The sequence below is a fragment of the Crotalus tigris genome, unplaced genomic scaffold, assembly GCF_016545835.1.
Source record: "Crotalus tigris isolate CLP2741 ecotype Arizona unplaced genomic scaffold, ASM1654583v1 scf7180000019173.45859301935:6455823, whole genome shotgun sequence".
NCBI classification, from domain to species: domain Eukaryota; kingdom Metazoa; phylum Chordata; class Lepidosauria; order Squamata; family Viperidae; genus Crotalus; species Crotalus tigris.
In genome coordinates, this window is record NW_024097414.1 from 5698378 (window position 1) to 5714027 (window position 15650).

Consider the following 15650-nt stretch of genomic DNA (forward strand, 5'->3'; position numbering starts at 1 on the left):
CATTGTCAGTAAATGCTCTTTTCAACGTTAAAAGGTACCTGGCTGGTTTTCCGGCTGAGCATTTTTGGAGCTAAACACTTGACTGATCTTTATTGTCACGGAAAACACAAGCCAGCCATACAAATTCGTGATAATTACCCAAGTTCTTTTCTCTCCTAACAATTGGTAACTGGTCTAGTAGTGTCTAGGCATAATTGAAGTATTACTTGGACATTAGATACAATTAAAATCTTTATCTGCCTGGTTAACTCTGCACTCTTTGGCGCCCAGTTGCGATAGCTGGTCTTACGCATGTTTGGTCATGGATTGTGTATGTTCATCAGCAAAGTCATATATGCATGACTGTCACATCCAGGTGCCAAATGAAAGCCAGTTTGGTCTAGTGGGAAATGGTGAGTTCTAGTTCTAGTCATGAAAGCCGGCTGGGTGACTTTGGGCCAATCACCAGGAGACGGTGAGTTCTAGTCCCACTTTAGGCATGAAAGCCATCAAACATCCACGTCTGCCAGGAAAGCTGCCTTTTGCAATTGACCAATGGGGATTTTGTCAATGCCGATGGTGTTCAATTGCTATTATTATGGTTTGTCACACAGCCAGCCAGATGTTTAGAGTAGATTTGGCATTTTGATCCACCTATCGAGTCCTTCCCAAGGACCTGGGATAGGCAGACATGGAGGTTTGATGGTGTTCAAGGTCTCCTCACGGGATGTCAGCTGTTCCCAGGAAAGCTGCCTTTTGCCATCGATGGTCCGCTACTTAAAATCTCAGAATGTTGAGCCCAACATTCCTGTTGCTAAATGAGACATTTGTTCAGCCAGTTTTGCCCCATTTTACGACCTCTCTTGCCACAGTTGTTGAGTGAATCACTGCAGATGTTAAGTCAGTAATATGTTTGTTAAGTGAATCCGGCTTCCCCATTGACTTTGCTTGTCAGAAGGTGGCAAAGGGGGATCACGTGACCCCCGGGATCTTGCAACCGTCAGAAGTACATGCCAGTTGCCAAGCCTCTGAATTTTGATCACGTGACCATGAATGGATGCTGCAACGGTCGTAAGTGTGAAAAATGGTCGTAAGTCAGGACTACCTGTAATGATGAATTAATCAGTGCCAATTTCCCCCCCCCCCATTCTCCCCAGCTTCACAGTTGCCTAAAATTTGATAATAAAAGAAATACTTGAAGAATTTCCTATGGAACCCTTTTTGCATTTGCAGAAACAAAGAACATAAACGTCAAAACTTTGCTTTGCGTGATGAAAGAATTTTGCAGCACTTTTGATGCGTGGAGGTCACAAAAACAATCTTGTAAAAATGTTAATTATCAAACAAATTTTTACCCGAAATTAAACGTTGCCTTCTTCAGAAGAAACACGGTTTTGCTTGCATTCGGTGCTTTCAGAGGCTGCTGACGGTTCTACAGATTAAGTTAAATGTTTCCCATTCTTTGCAACTGGCATCCAGAAATATCAAGATACATTGCACTAATTTTTCTTAAAGCGGTTTTATGCGCAAGTTAAAAATACAGATGCTTTGCTAAAAAATATTTCTTATTCAGGTAAATCTCCTAACTCACCAGGGGCGAGGATTTCCTGCCCCTTAAATTTTCCAATAACGAGATGATATATTCTCCTTAAATCGCTGCCAGTTAATCAAAGTATAAATTCAGTTTCAGGAGCAAAACTGCTTCCGTGCTGTAGTTTCAACACTTGGTTGAAAATATAATCACAGTTGTGTTTTCCAAGACGGCGCTTTAGCTAATGTCAAAAAAAATAATAATAATGAATGAGCTGTATGTTTGTTTTTTGAATTAATAGCTGAAATTCACTCGGGTGGAAATAGAGCAAATTTAACTTTGACTAGAATTTGTCATTAAAAAGTTATTATGAAAGCAGACCAGTCTACGTTCCCTCTCTTTTGCCATCAATGACAAAAGCATCTCTCTAAATAAATAAATAAATAAAAATGGGGAAGAGCTGTATTTTCACTCAAAAAATAGTGCAAAAGGCATAATATAATAGAACCGGGCAAAAGTGAGTGAGTTTAGAGATTTATTGGTCAATAAAGCAGACAATTACAGCTTGTTTATAAAAGGAAGGGTCCCTTTTTTGACCCGCAAGGAAGACTAAGACTTTAATAATGATAATTCTGGCGTCTCGCTTGAAACAATAAAAGTCAATAGGAAGATATAGGATTTCAATAAAATTATGACACTATATAAACTTTCTCCCTGGAACAAGTTTTCCCCACAGATATCTGATTGACTTTAGTTAGATTTGTAACTTTAATTTTGTTTCCATTGATTTTTGTGGGCAACAACTAATTAGACACTCACTGTCAAATAATCTGGATTGTGGAAGAAATTGAAGGCAAACCAGCATAAGGGACAATATGCTAGGAAAGCCCAAATGAACTGCATGAGTAAATACCCAAGTAATACACAAATGTAGACTTTGTTTGGTATGTTTTCTGTTGTTTTTGGCTCCTCTTTTGCAAAGAGAGAACAATCTGGAAGTGTCAGTGTGTCACTGAAATAAGAAGTCAAGAGTAGACCTATTGATGAATGTTAATGTATTCTTCTTTTCAGTAGAAAACACAAACCAATTAATGCACAGTGAGTCTCTCATATTAGATATCCTGGGCAGGTTGTGTTAATTGTTATTGATGGATCTGTTTTTAGCCCAAATGCTGTTTGATGTCTAGAGAATAACAGAGTCGGAAGGGACCTCGGGGGTCTACTTGCCCAACTGCCCTGCTCAAGCAGGAGACCCTAGACCATTTGAGACAAATGGCTGTCATGCCTTTTCTTGAAAGCCTCCAGTGATGGAGCACCCACAACTTCTGAAGGCCAGTTGTCCCACTGGTTGATTGTCCTCACTGTCAGAAAATGTCTCCTTAATTCCAGATTGGATCTCTCTTTAACTAACAGATCAACAGAGTTGGAAGGGACTTTGGAGGTCTTCTAGTCCAACCCCCTGCTCAAGCAGGAGACCCTACACCATTTCAGACAAATGGCTATCTAATCTCTTCGGCCACCACCATCCTTTCCTATCCAACCTTGCTCTAGTGAAAGAGTGTTGAACATCTCCTAATGTAGACACTCTCAACTGGCTTTTCAGACTACCCTGAATTTATAGCCTCCTCCTCCTCCTCCTCCTCCTCCTCCTCCTCCTCCTCCTCCTCCTCCTCCTCCGATAAACAATTAGGAAGCACTTGAGGCTTTGACAGCCAAGTGTGAAGTCTGCTTGGAATCCAGATGGAAAAGCGGGGATCTGTTCAACCTAAACCCACAGTTTCTGAAGTGCTACCCGCCCATCAGCCATTTCTTGGAGAGAGGCAGTGGAATAAGCGGAAGGCCTTAGCAGCTCCCCCAGTCTGGCTTCTGCGACTTCCAGGAGAAGCATTTCAGGATGTTAGCTTAGCAAAGGCCCACTAGATTTGGTCTCAGTAATTCAGATGGCCATCAGTGGAAAGAGGGAGTTCAGATCATGGAGCACTTCTCCGAAGTTGGAGGGCAATACAGGGGCATTCCCACCCTGTAAGCCGCTCAGAGTCACTGAGAAAGAACGTGGCAGCCATGCGAATTTTCTTAAATTAAAAAATAAACGTATCACTTCTTTCTTTCTTTTTTTATCATAGTCAACATGCAGTCCGATTTGAAAGATGTGGAAATAAAACAGCGGGAAAACTGTGCAGAATGGAAGAATGGAACCGTCCCTTCTGTCACCAGCGTGTCCTCCAGGTTGCATTCAATGAAAATTAACAGCTTTCTCCTTCCTTCTTCCCTCCCTGCCTCCCTCCCTTATTTCCCCAGGCCCGCGATGGAATGAGGTCCATTCTGGAATTCTACGACAGCGAGCTCAATCCGTCGGAGCACTCGCCGCAACTTACCTTCCGCGTGCGAGAAGCCGAGGAGATGGTGCAGAAGGCGGAGGCCCACTGCACCGAAATGGAGGTAATTGAGGGCAAAAACATTGGAGTGTTTTTCTATTGAACGGGAACCTTCAGCTTTGGACATCATTTTTGGAAGAAATTTAGTACAGGTTGTCCTCCATTTTCAACAGTTTGTTTAGTGCTGCAGCTGCCAAAAAAGCCAACACAGTGCTAGGCTGCATTAACAGAGGGATAGAATCAAGATCACGTGAAGGGTTAATACCACTTTACAAGGCCTTGGTAAGGCCACACTTGGAATACGGCATCCAGTTTTGGTCACCACGAAGTAAAAAAGATGTTGAGACTCTAGAAAGAGTGCAGAGAAGAGCAACAAAGATGATTAGGGCGCTATTTTGTTCTCTTTCATTTGAGAACTTCCTAGAATGTAGCCCTCACATCATTTTTCAGCCCGGACTCCAAAGGGATCCAACCCTGACCCAACTTGAGCCCTTTTACCCTAACCCTTCTTTCATTTTCATCCTCAATGAATCTTAGACTCTTAGAACCTCTTAAATCTGAGCAACAGTGAGGCACAAAGTCAAGGACACCTGTAGAAACATTACAATTTTCCTTTTTCTATAATATGCCACCACATCATCACCTTTTTTTTTTTTTTTTTGCTTGCTTCTTTCCTTGCTTAGTTGGTTAATCCGTCCCATGTTTCTTAAAGTAGCTCAAATGCAGCTCAATAAATCTATTTTCGGAGAGAATAGAAATCTTCCAATAAGCTGACTCTGTTGCCGGTCCTCCGAGTTTCAGCCTCGACTTCCCCGTTTCGTCTTCCCACGCCGCCCCATCACGGCCAGTGCATTCTTCCAAAACACTTCAAAAAGCGAATAATTCAAAAACAAAACAAAACACCACCCTCTTAATTTGGTTCCAGGTAGCAGCTGTTGTGGGCTAAGCAGCACAATATCCAGCCATTATTAGCTGCTGCATTTTGAAAGAGAAAGGGAGATTGATTAAGGGGTGGGATTTCAGCCCCCAAGTCTCACTATTTCCAAAGTGCACCCCAGGACAGAGAAGAGGAGAATACCCAGAGGAATAAATTAAGACATTCCTCAAATGTCTTAATTTAAGTTTGAGAGGCAGCTTGGATGTTCTCAGTTACATCTAAATTGTGACTCAAGACTTCTTCACCGCAAAATGCAGAATGAGACGTTCACACAATGTGACTGCCGGCTTTCCTGTATCTCTGTGGCTCAGTCCAACGAAGATGTCTTCTTTCTTCAGTGTGGGGACAGAGTCCTGGCTTAAAGGAAGGCACAGACCAGGATTTAGAGGCAGGTCTCTGGCTAGTTAATCCGTCTGTGTATTTTGACGTTGTCATCTCTTGGCAAACAGCCTCTCCACTGGCCCAGCTTACCCTCTGGTCTGAATTTACGACCGTTGCTTTGAGAGAACCACCACAATGCTAAATATAGGCTTGGTGAAGGTGAATGCCAATAAACATAGCACCTTTAATGTTCCTTTCATTGCAACACATTTGGCTCAGTGTGAAACATTAAGAACACAAAGAGGGATGTGCAAAGTGCGCTCATGTTGGCAACATCTAGAGTTCACAGTTTCGAAGGAAGGAAGGAAGGAAGGAAGGAAGGAAGGAAGGAAGGAAGGAAGGAAGGAAAATAGCAATCGCATGTAGACTTCTAAACCACTTCACGTTGCTTTATAGCCCTCTAAGTGGTTTACAGAGTCAGCCTATATTGCCCCCAAGAATCTGGCTCCTCGTTTTACTGACCTCGGAAGGATGGAAGGCTGAGTCAACCTTGAGCCAGTCAGGATCGAACTGCTAGCAATTGGCAGAATTAGCCTGCAATGCTGCATTCTAACCACAGGGAGGGAGGAAGGGAGGGAAGGAAGAAAGAGAGAGAGAGAGAGGGAGGGAGGGAAGGAAGGAAGGAAAGGAAGGAAAGGCAGTAGCAATAGCACTTAGACTTATATACTGCTTCACAGTGCTTTACAGCGCCCTCTAAGCAGTTTACAGCTTATTGCCCCCAACAATCTGAGTCCTCATTTTACCAACCTCAGAACGATGGAAGGCTGAGTCAACCTTGAGCTGGTCAGGATTGAACTGCTAGCAATTGGCAGAATTAGCCTGCAATGCTGCATTCTAACCACTGTGCCACCACAGCTCTACATGCTGTTACCTTCCCACCAAAGTGGTAGCTATTTAACTACTCACATTTGCATGCAAAAACAGGAGCCCATCCTGTTGTGCCGAGCTTGGGTCTCAAAGCCGGGCCATCAGCTCTCCAAGCTCAGCGTTTTTAACTGCTGAGGAATCCAGGCGAATTCCCTGCTCGATCCCTCCTCTTGACTGGGACAGTTGTTCTATAATATCAGGTAACCTGTAAAACTACCCTTTAAGGAGTCTTTCTCCCTTTCCAGCTGAAATGGGCATTTGGGCGTGCAGGCACTGCTATTATCATAGAATCATAGAGTTCTTTATTGGCCAAGGGTGACTGGACCCCCAAGGAATTATTTGCAAGAGTCAACCTAAAATAGATCTCTACGAAGGCTTAAGCCATCCCCGTTTCCCCCCTTTAGACAGTCTAAGTTGAAGCCATAAAATATGGATGGGCACCTTTACGGTAATAGCTTCTTCCCTCCCTCCCATTTAAAGTTGTCCCTGCATCTCCATTCGTCATCTGTACCATTTCTTTAGCTTTTCTTCCAAGGCAAATCCTGGGATAAATCAAGTGTCCGAGGACAGCATCTCCCGGGAAGCTCTGCCTCAGCTGCGCGTCCTTTGCCTTGACCAGACTCTGGCTAACTTTTGTGTCCATAAAATAGCCCTGAATTGTATGCATTAACCCAACCTGTCTTCCCAGTGTCCTGTGTTGTTTTGTTTTTCTCCGAGAGGTGTGATGTTGGTTAGTCAACATGGAGGGTGGGCTGCTGGCCTTCAACTCAGTAAGTAGCAGGATTCTTCGGGGTAGGGAGAGTGGTTGTAAAATCGTTGATTTAAGAGCATTGCAGGAAGCAGTATAATCAGAAAGTATGTCAAACGCAGGTTTAAAATAACAGCTCCTCTTGAAACAAAATTGATTTTCCCCTGGAAAGGTTATCCCACCTCTTTGAGGAGGGAGGGGGGCTTCTCCAATAAGACCCCATCTTTTCTACACCCCTTCCTTTTAATAGTCTAAACATACCTCTGGGATAGGCTATCTCCTTCTAAATCCACCTGGGCTTGGCTGCCCAGATGGGATTTTATATCTTTGCAGGCAATTGGGGGGGGGGGTGAGTTCCCTTACAGTGCATCAGAAACAGGTAATTATAACTTTCCCTCCAAGCATTGGACGTATCCTGTTGTGTATTCTTACGTGCAGCGACACGTGGAAGACAATTAACCTGGTCAAGATCTGTTGTTTCTTCCTTAGCGGCTCCCTGTTGCTAATTATTTGGTTTGTTTGTGTGTGGTTTTTTTTTTCTTTTAAACTATGAATACAGATATGGTTTAAACATGTGCACGGAGCGTAGGCTTGAAAACAGGGCGTGTTTAAATTCCGCTGTGTGCTAGCTAGCATCACAATTCCCATTAAAGAAAACCAGGAAACTGAGATTGTCAGTTTTCTCAAGATGGTGCGTCCTCTCTCTTTGTGTGGATATGTGTGTTTGTGTGTGTGGGTGTGTGTATGCATGTGTATGCGTGTGTGCTAAATCCATTTTGGAAATAAGAAAAAGTACTTTAGAAACTTCCTTGAGGAATTGAAGTCGGTGGAATAATGGAAGGTCTGGTGGGTTTGTTTGGAGACTGAAACTGACTGAAGTTGCGCTATAAAGGCAATTTAATTAAAAATTATAGCACTGTGTGGCAAAGAAGCATGCTTCAGTTGTTATCTCTTAGCAGTTGCTTATTTGAATTAAAACAGAGATGCTTCTGAATTCCAAGGAATCAGTGACTACTTGAGGAGAAGGCCCTCAACCCAAACGCCCAACATCTTTCTGTGTAGGTCAGAGGTGTCCAACCTTGGCAACTTTTAAGACTTGTGGATTTCAACTCCCAGAATTTTGGGAAGGCTGGAAATTCTGAGAATTGAAGTCCACAAGTCTTAAAAGTTGCCCGGGTTGGATATCCTGAGTGCAGATCTTTTCCTGGAACCCACCTGTTCTTTATCTTCAAAGAGACATCTAGTTATTTATTGAAGTTGGCATTCCTGGAATCTCAGTCATGTTGAGAATTAAATCTTCCATGGTCATCTCCATCAGCTTTAATTAAATCTGTGGGCACTTCAACTAATGTTGGACTGCCCAATATCCAATACCTCTCTTCGTTGCTTATGCTTTCTAGCCATTGTAGATGGGTATTGTAATCTAGAGCTATGTTGCTCAGTCCCCATATGTTCAAACTCTTATCTAGAGAGGCCCCCATTATCTACCCTACTCTAACCTTCACAGGGCCTTCCTTACCTGTAATTACAGATGTCTTATTTCCTTCCTGCTTGTGGCAGTGTTTGTGTACTGAAGGAACTCTTTATTTATTTAAAGAATTTGCATGATGCCTTAATGGCTCCGAGCACTCAAGAAATACAATTAAAGCCAAAGAGTGTTTTAAAGCAAACCGTAAACATTACTTAATAAAAACAGTACACTGTATAAAAACGATGCATATTAAAAGAGTTAAAGCTAATTAAAAGGGCTGGGTAAACAAATAGGTTTTGAGACCTCTTCTAAAGAGGAGTAACTGTCCAGATTTTCCTCTTAATCCTGACTCCCTATACACAATCCCGTGTACCCATCATCCTGGGTGGGTTCTCATCCCAACCCGTTCACCAAGCCCATCGTTCTTTGAATGGTTACAAGGCAACTTGAGATTTGTCCATGACCATCTAGGGGGGTCAAAGGGGATACCAAATAAGGAATGAGGGGTCACCAACAGCCAATCCAGTTCTACCAGGCCCTGATAATCTGCTCCATCTCTCTGGAGGCTTTCAAGAAAAGATGAGACAATCATTTGTCCTGCATGGAATAAGGACTCTGCTAGGGCAGGGGGTCCCTTCCAACCTTTATGATTCTATGATTCCTCACTCTTCTATCCAAGTTCGTCACTGTCCAGGTAGAAGTGGGAACATGAAAAATTATTCCTTCCAAATCGTTCCAAGCAGTTGTTCCCAGATGGTTTAGATCCAACCCAAAATAGGTATGCTTGGCCTAGATATGAAAAGAAATAGGCCTGGTTTATTGTAGATAAGGAGCAAACCATGTTTGTTCTGGTCAGAAGGGTTTGAAGAGAGGAGTAAGAAGAGGAAAAAGCCAAGGATATTAGTAGGGGAAGAAGGGGAATCATCAGGGTGTGATGGGATAGGTGGAGTTGGAAGTTGTTAAGGGGCGAGAAGGTGATATTCAGAAGCCTTGACTTGATACTCCCTTAAATCATTCCAAGAATCCCTCTGGATTTTTATCAACCAAAACTCTTTATTTGTTGTTGTTTTTTAAATAAAACAAGAACAGAGAATTCATTATATCAAAAAAAGAAGAAGAAAAGAAGGGAATTAAAGGCAAGGCCATACTTCTCTTATATGTATTCATGTTGTGTTATTCAATTAAATGATTAACCAAGTTATTAACTTCCACATTGCTTAACAAGAAGAGAACCATAAACATATTAATGGGTATGTAGATTCCACATTACTAAATGCTCTCCAAGTGGATCTCCTGTGCTTGTTTAAATATAGTCCCGGGTCCTGCACCAAATCCCAATCAAAACATGTCCAACTGATGATTGGCCGATCTCTGATACAAAATAGACCCTGTCTTACAAGAGATGATGCTTAACCAATGGTGCTTCTGTCAAATTGCTGCTACCACTGAGATGTTTTTCTAATGGGAATTTGCCCTCCTGTCCTTTAAAATCTCTAGAGAAGACTTGGACTTCTATGAACACCCATTCAGATTCTTGAAAAGGGCTACCAGATGCCTCTTCAATCATCCCAAGAAGTGTTCTCAAGATAAACCTTCTTAGTTCCTCCTCCTCCTCACCTTCTGAGACTTAGTTTCCACTCTCCTGATCATCCTTCTTGATGGTCTACCAGATGCCTCCTCAATCATCCCAAGAAGTGTTCTCAAGATAAACCTTCCTACCTCCTCCTCCTCCTCCTCCTCCTCCTCCTCCTCCTCCTCCTCCTCCTCCTCCTCCTCACTTTCTGAGACTTAGCATCCATTCTCCTGATCATCCTTCTCAATGGTCTTTGAACATCTTTTCATTTCCTCTAAAGCTTTTCCTAAAAATGTGACGTCCTCAGAACCAAACCCAGAACTGAACTTCAGGTTTCATCAGTCCAGACTTTAGGCATTTCATTGACGCAACCCAACCCCACAGTCTTCTCTTTCAGCCTCTGGGTGACGTGGCCGATTGCATAGAAAATCCTCTGAGCATTGATTTTCTGGTCTGAACCAAATTGCTCTCTCCAAACCCCCCCCCCCATTTTTTTATTTTTTTGAATTCAGTAGCTGCCTATGCATTGCGGTTGTTGATTTTCTTTGTCAAAAAAGAAAGAAAGAAAATCTTGTAGAGCACCTGCTGCCTTTGCAAAGGGCAAGCCGGCCCAATTTCCAAGGTTGAAGGATGTCGCCGGCTTTGCTTTCCGTGCTGTGCTTTGTATTTTCCTGTTAGTGAACCATCTGGCTAGGTAGGCCTTTCCGTTAATGAACTGACATTGGGGCTGCTGAAGTGGGGGTCACAGTGAGAAACGCCTGTAAAACGTCTCTGCTATTGACAAGGCCATTCTCTCGAGATGTAAGCCCACCAGCAGGCTTGCTTTTAACACATGTCTAAACCAGGGCTTGCTGAGTAGATGTTTACATCTTTGTGTAGACAGGTGACCATATGTTTAAATATCTGTTAATGGAGTCTGTAATTGTAAAGTAAAAAATAAACACCTTCTGAGTACAGCAGGCATGTATGTAATTCTGTTGTTCATGAGCTTCCCAGTTTGGTCTTTTGATGCTCTCTCCCTCTTCATCTCTCTCTCTCTCTCTCTCTCTCTCTCTCTCTCTCTCTCTCTCTCTCTCTCTCTCTCTCTCTCTCTTCCTCTCCCTCCTTCTCCTTCTCCCTTTCTCCCTCTCCCTCTCTCCTTTTCTCCCTCCTTCTTTCCCTCTCTCTCTCCCTTTCTCCCTCCCTCTCTCCCTCTCTCTTTCTCCCTCCCTCTCCCCCTCTCTCTTTCCCTCTCCCTCTTTTCCCTGCCTTAAATCCTGGCCAAATCCATGAGGATAAGGGTTATGACCTGCCTAGATCCAGGTACCAAACAGCAATGCTGGTCACACATAATGGTTTAACAAGGCCAACTATAGAAGAACTGGCCTGAGGGCGGCGTCAAACAAGGAATTGGCCCAGAATCTCTACGTAGCCACAAATGGACCAAGTCCAACCTGCCTTGATTTCCATTGGCTTTTATCTCATGCCAAGTAATGCTAACCGTTACTTGAGTAGATTCCCCTGCATCGGCACGAATAATAATACAAACTCTGGAACTTCACGTGTGGTCCTGCTCTTTCGTGCCTGACCCAACTATGGCTTCGAACTGGTACACATTCACATTGAGTTGCGCCCTTCCCGGACGAATGAGCCTCAGCAAATTCTCCAGTTCGGATGAAGCCTCTTTCTCAATTGGTTGCCTTAATTTCCCTTCTTCCGCTCTTCCTCCCAAGGGTTATGTGACCTTGGCAGTGCCTTCCTCCAGCCTTTGAAAGCTTCTGTCTTTGTGTCCCGTTTTAAAGCGGATGTCCAGCATGACTTTGGTGCATGTCAGCATTTATAAAACCCCTCCTCCTTCTCCTTCCTCCCCCCCCCCAACCCTCCACCCAAAACCTGGGAGTTTGTCAGCTCCACCTGATTGTGGGAGAGCAGCTGATGATAACAGAGGCCGGAGTCAATACAGGATGGAAATTGGGTTCTTTTCCAGGAAAGGCTTGGAAGGCGAAGATAACTTGTGTTCATTTGTTATTCATTCACGTTTTGGCAGAAGCAGAGATGCATTTTTTCATTGTGTGTGTGTGTGTGTGTGTGTGTGTGAAAAGTAAGTTTCAGCAGGGCTGTGCTAGAGAAGTTTCCTGCCTGCATCTGGAGATAGACTATTTGTATGTGCGTGCATACGTGTGTGTGTGTGTGTGTGTGTGTGTGTGTAAAATTTATTTTCCTGGGAGGGGGACAGTTCATTTGAAGCATTTTCGGGCCTTCCACAAGCAGCCACCAGATAGCAGCAAAGAAAGTCTTTAGAAGGACCCTGTCTACCTGCCTGGACATCTCCACCTTCTTAGAGGAAGACAGGTATGGAGATCCTTCTGGGTTGCAAAGAACCTTCTAACTAGAAGCCCCGAGAACAGAAGAAGAACACCAAGGCTGGGTTAAGCCATCATCCTGTAGCTGATCTACCAGCAGGAGTAAGCATAGACCCAGCAAGATGACAAGGTTTAGGCAGCTTGCGTGGAAGGTCAACATGTAGCTGGACGTCAACGTGCAAGGTGAACACAGCTAGAGTTGCTTCTCAGCAGAGCTATATAGAGAGGTCCTACAAGTTATTTAGTTGTGTTGCCAATAGAAGTGGGATTTTTCATCCAGTGATTGTGCGCTCAGGCCTAAATGGGATGATGGCTTCTCATTATTGTAGGAAGAGCGAGCAAAAGCTTAGTCCGTCGGGAAAAGGAACACATGACAAGCATTACTTTTTTCTAGCGCCTTGGTCAACGCCATAAGCAGACACCCAATATGGAGTCTTTAGTGCCCTCTGAGCCAGGTGGTCTTCTTGCAGATGTTTTCATTACCCAACTAGATGATATCATCAATGCTAGAAGGGAATGGGATTTGCAGAGAGGAGGAGGAGGAGGAGGAGACCTTTTTTGTAACCTTCCCATGATTTCACTCGAGATGTCACAGGTTTCATAGTTTGGGAACTTTTAGTGACAGTAGCAGACCCGACGGATGATGAGTACCGTCCAAGCCAGACTTCAGATTTTTTTTCATGGAGCCATTAATTGAATTAGCTCAGTTATTTGTGTATAAGTTAATTTCCTTCTAATTTAATTTTTTTTCTTCTAATTCAAGATGGGTTTGGTGGATAAATGGAAGGGGAGATGGGCAACAGAAAGACTTACCGAATAAATAAATAAGTAACACTGATGACGTTCCTTAGTTGATAAAATTGCTGCAGACCCCCGTGTGCTGCTGCTGCTGCTGCTGCTCTTTATTTGCATTTCTTTGAAATCCTAAATAAACAGAGGAGCATATGGTCAGAATTAGAGAATCATTACTCTCCGCAGATGCATCTGTCCTGGAATACATTGTTGATACACATGTCTTTGTTTTTGTTAAGGGACAGTTGGGAATTCCTTTAATCTCCCCTTCTCCGTAAATGAAGCATTTTTCCCTGTTCATTTATGGGGGAGCACAGCTTTAATGATGCGAGGACATCTTGCAAAAGGCACCAACTCTCCTGAAAGTGCCCAGGCAGATGGGACAGATGGCCCACCCTCGTCGGGTTTATATAAATATTAGTTCCTTATTCATATCAGCAGGGACACGAATGCCGCGCCATCTCATCGGGGGAAGCTTTCTTTGAGATATAAACATCAAAGATCTCTGGAGCTTGATTGGAACCCAGCCTTGTCTACTTTAACGTTGTCTTCTTTTGGGGGGGGGGATTCTGGATTAATCAACCTCAGTTCCTTTTGAGGTTCCTCATCCACCTGATGTGGTGGAATGTAGCCTGGATTCCAAGGAGGGAGGGAGGGGCTTCTTCCCTAATGCCTGCTTCTCTCTTTGATCAGTTCCCATCCATGGTTTCTTGTCCTGCCCTCTGATGATTTGGAGAATAGCTTGACCCCCTCTTTCTTTGTGGCAGCCCCTCAAATACTGGAACGCTGCTATCACGTCGCCCCCGTTTCTGATACGGCACTGATTTTTTAAAAGTCCCAGAACACCATGCAAATGGACGCGAGTGCGAACAATGCGAGACGTGAGGCAGTCACCTCAAAACAACAATTATAGCGACAATGTTTCCAGGCTAAACCAGAAAGAGAGAGCTGCTTTTTCAAATGTAAAATCCTTGAATAGTGTACAGTATATATAAAAGAGGGGGGGAAACACTTCCCAGTTTTGCTCCAGTAAAGCATGAAGTTGCAGTCATTCTGGCCTTTGCGTCGTGAATCTTATTTCTGTAAAAAGAAAAAAGGGGAAAAAAAAACAGAAGTTTGCCTAGCTAGAGGCAGGAGCGCCAGTTCTCTTCACGATGCCAGCCTGAGGCTGTATGGGCAGACCTCCACTTACCCCCACCGCTAAGCCCAACATTTCCGTCGCTAATCAGGATAGTTGCTAAGTGAGTTTCCTCCTGTTTTATGAGCTTTCTCACCCCAGTTGTTAAGGGAAATCGAGGCCCTTGGCAATTGCAGTGTAGGAGGTCCTCGTCGTACAGCAGTTCATTTAGTGACCGTTCAGACACACAACATCACTGGAAAAAGGGATTTAGCACCGTTTTTCACACTTAACTGCCGTTGCCGCAGCCCCGGGGTCACGTGATCAAAATTCGGCCGCTTGGCAACTGACTCATATTTATGACGGTTGCGGCATCCCGGGGGGGTCACGGGATCCCCTTTTGTGACTTCCTGACAAGCAAAGTCACCGAGGGAAGCAACCGTGTTACTGACTGAATACCGGCAAGTGATTCACTTAACAGCTGCAGGAAAGAAAAGTCGCAAAATGAGGCAAAATTGACTTAAGAATCGGCTCACTTATCCACAAATATTTGGGGCTCAATTATAGTCATAAGCCGAGGGTGACCTATGTTTATAACAATTGCATTGTCCCGGGATCCTGTGATCATTTTTTTTTTTGCAAGCTTTGGTCCACAGGGAAGCTGGATTTGCTGCAATGATTCTCTTAACAGCTGTGGCAAAAAGGTTATTAAATGGGACATGGCTCACTTAACGATTGCCTTGCTTAGCGACAGAAATGTCGGTCACCGTTGTGGTCTTAAGTAGAGGACTATCTTCATATGGCTTGCTTTGACATTTGTTTTCTGTCGAGAAATACCTGGACAGTCTCCTTCAGAAACTTCTTCTCTTTTAGCTAAATTTCAGAATTCATTCCCCTTATGTATTATCTGAATAAGAAGAAGGAGGAGGAGGAAGGAAGGAAGGAAGGAAGAATGAAAGAGAAAGAAAGAAAGAGAAAGAAAGAAAGAAAGAAAGAAAGAAAGAAAGAAAGAAAGAAAGAAAGAAAGAAAGAAAGAAGAAAGAAAGAAAGGAAAGAAAGAAAGAAGAGCCAGGAATTTAGATCTGACTGTAGCTGTGTTTGGAAATAAGAAAAATAAGCGTATCGCTCTGGCTCCTTTTTTAATGAAGGACAGATCAGTTTTTCTTAGGGAATATTTCCATTCATCTTCAGCTGAGTATCTAGCATTGCCTTCTCCTGCTGTATATTATTAATATCGGGGAAATAAAGTAAATTGTATCAGTTGGGGAAGCACCGCGATGTTTTATACATGAGCCCTCTTTTTTGGGGGGGGGGGGAATAAAATAAATTCATAAAAGAGTGACAAGAATCCAGAAGCAGCTTGGCGGAACCACGTCTCCTCTGGAAGGGATATCCAGATGGAAGTCTTCCTGCAACTTCCTTTTTGAAACGCCTTCTCGTCTAATGGCCACATGCAACCTTGCATCCCACCATCCCCTCCACCCCTAAGGTCTCTGTTTTGCCTCCTTGGCCCCTGTGCCCGGTGTCCGTTCCTTTG

At 43.6% G+C, this 15650-nt stretch overlaps 1 protein-coding gene across 2 annotated transcripts in view; it reads left to right on the top strand.

Annotated features, from left to right (window-relative positions):
- The window catches only part of MAD1L1 (mitotic arrest deficient 1 like 1), a 236932-nt gene that overhangs the window by 82857 nt on the left and 138425 nt on the right, over nucleotides 1-15650 (top strand). For both annotated transcript variants that reach the window (XM_039360495.1, XM_039360496.1), the window contains exon 12: nucleotides 3809-3949. In XM_039360495.1, the coding sequence (XP_039216429.1) occupies nucleotides 3809-3949 (141 nt within the window). The remainder of the gene's footprint in view (nucleotides 1-3808; nucleotides 3950-15650) is intronic.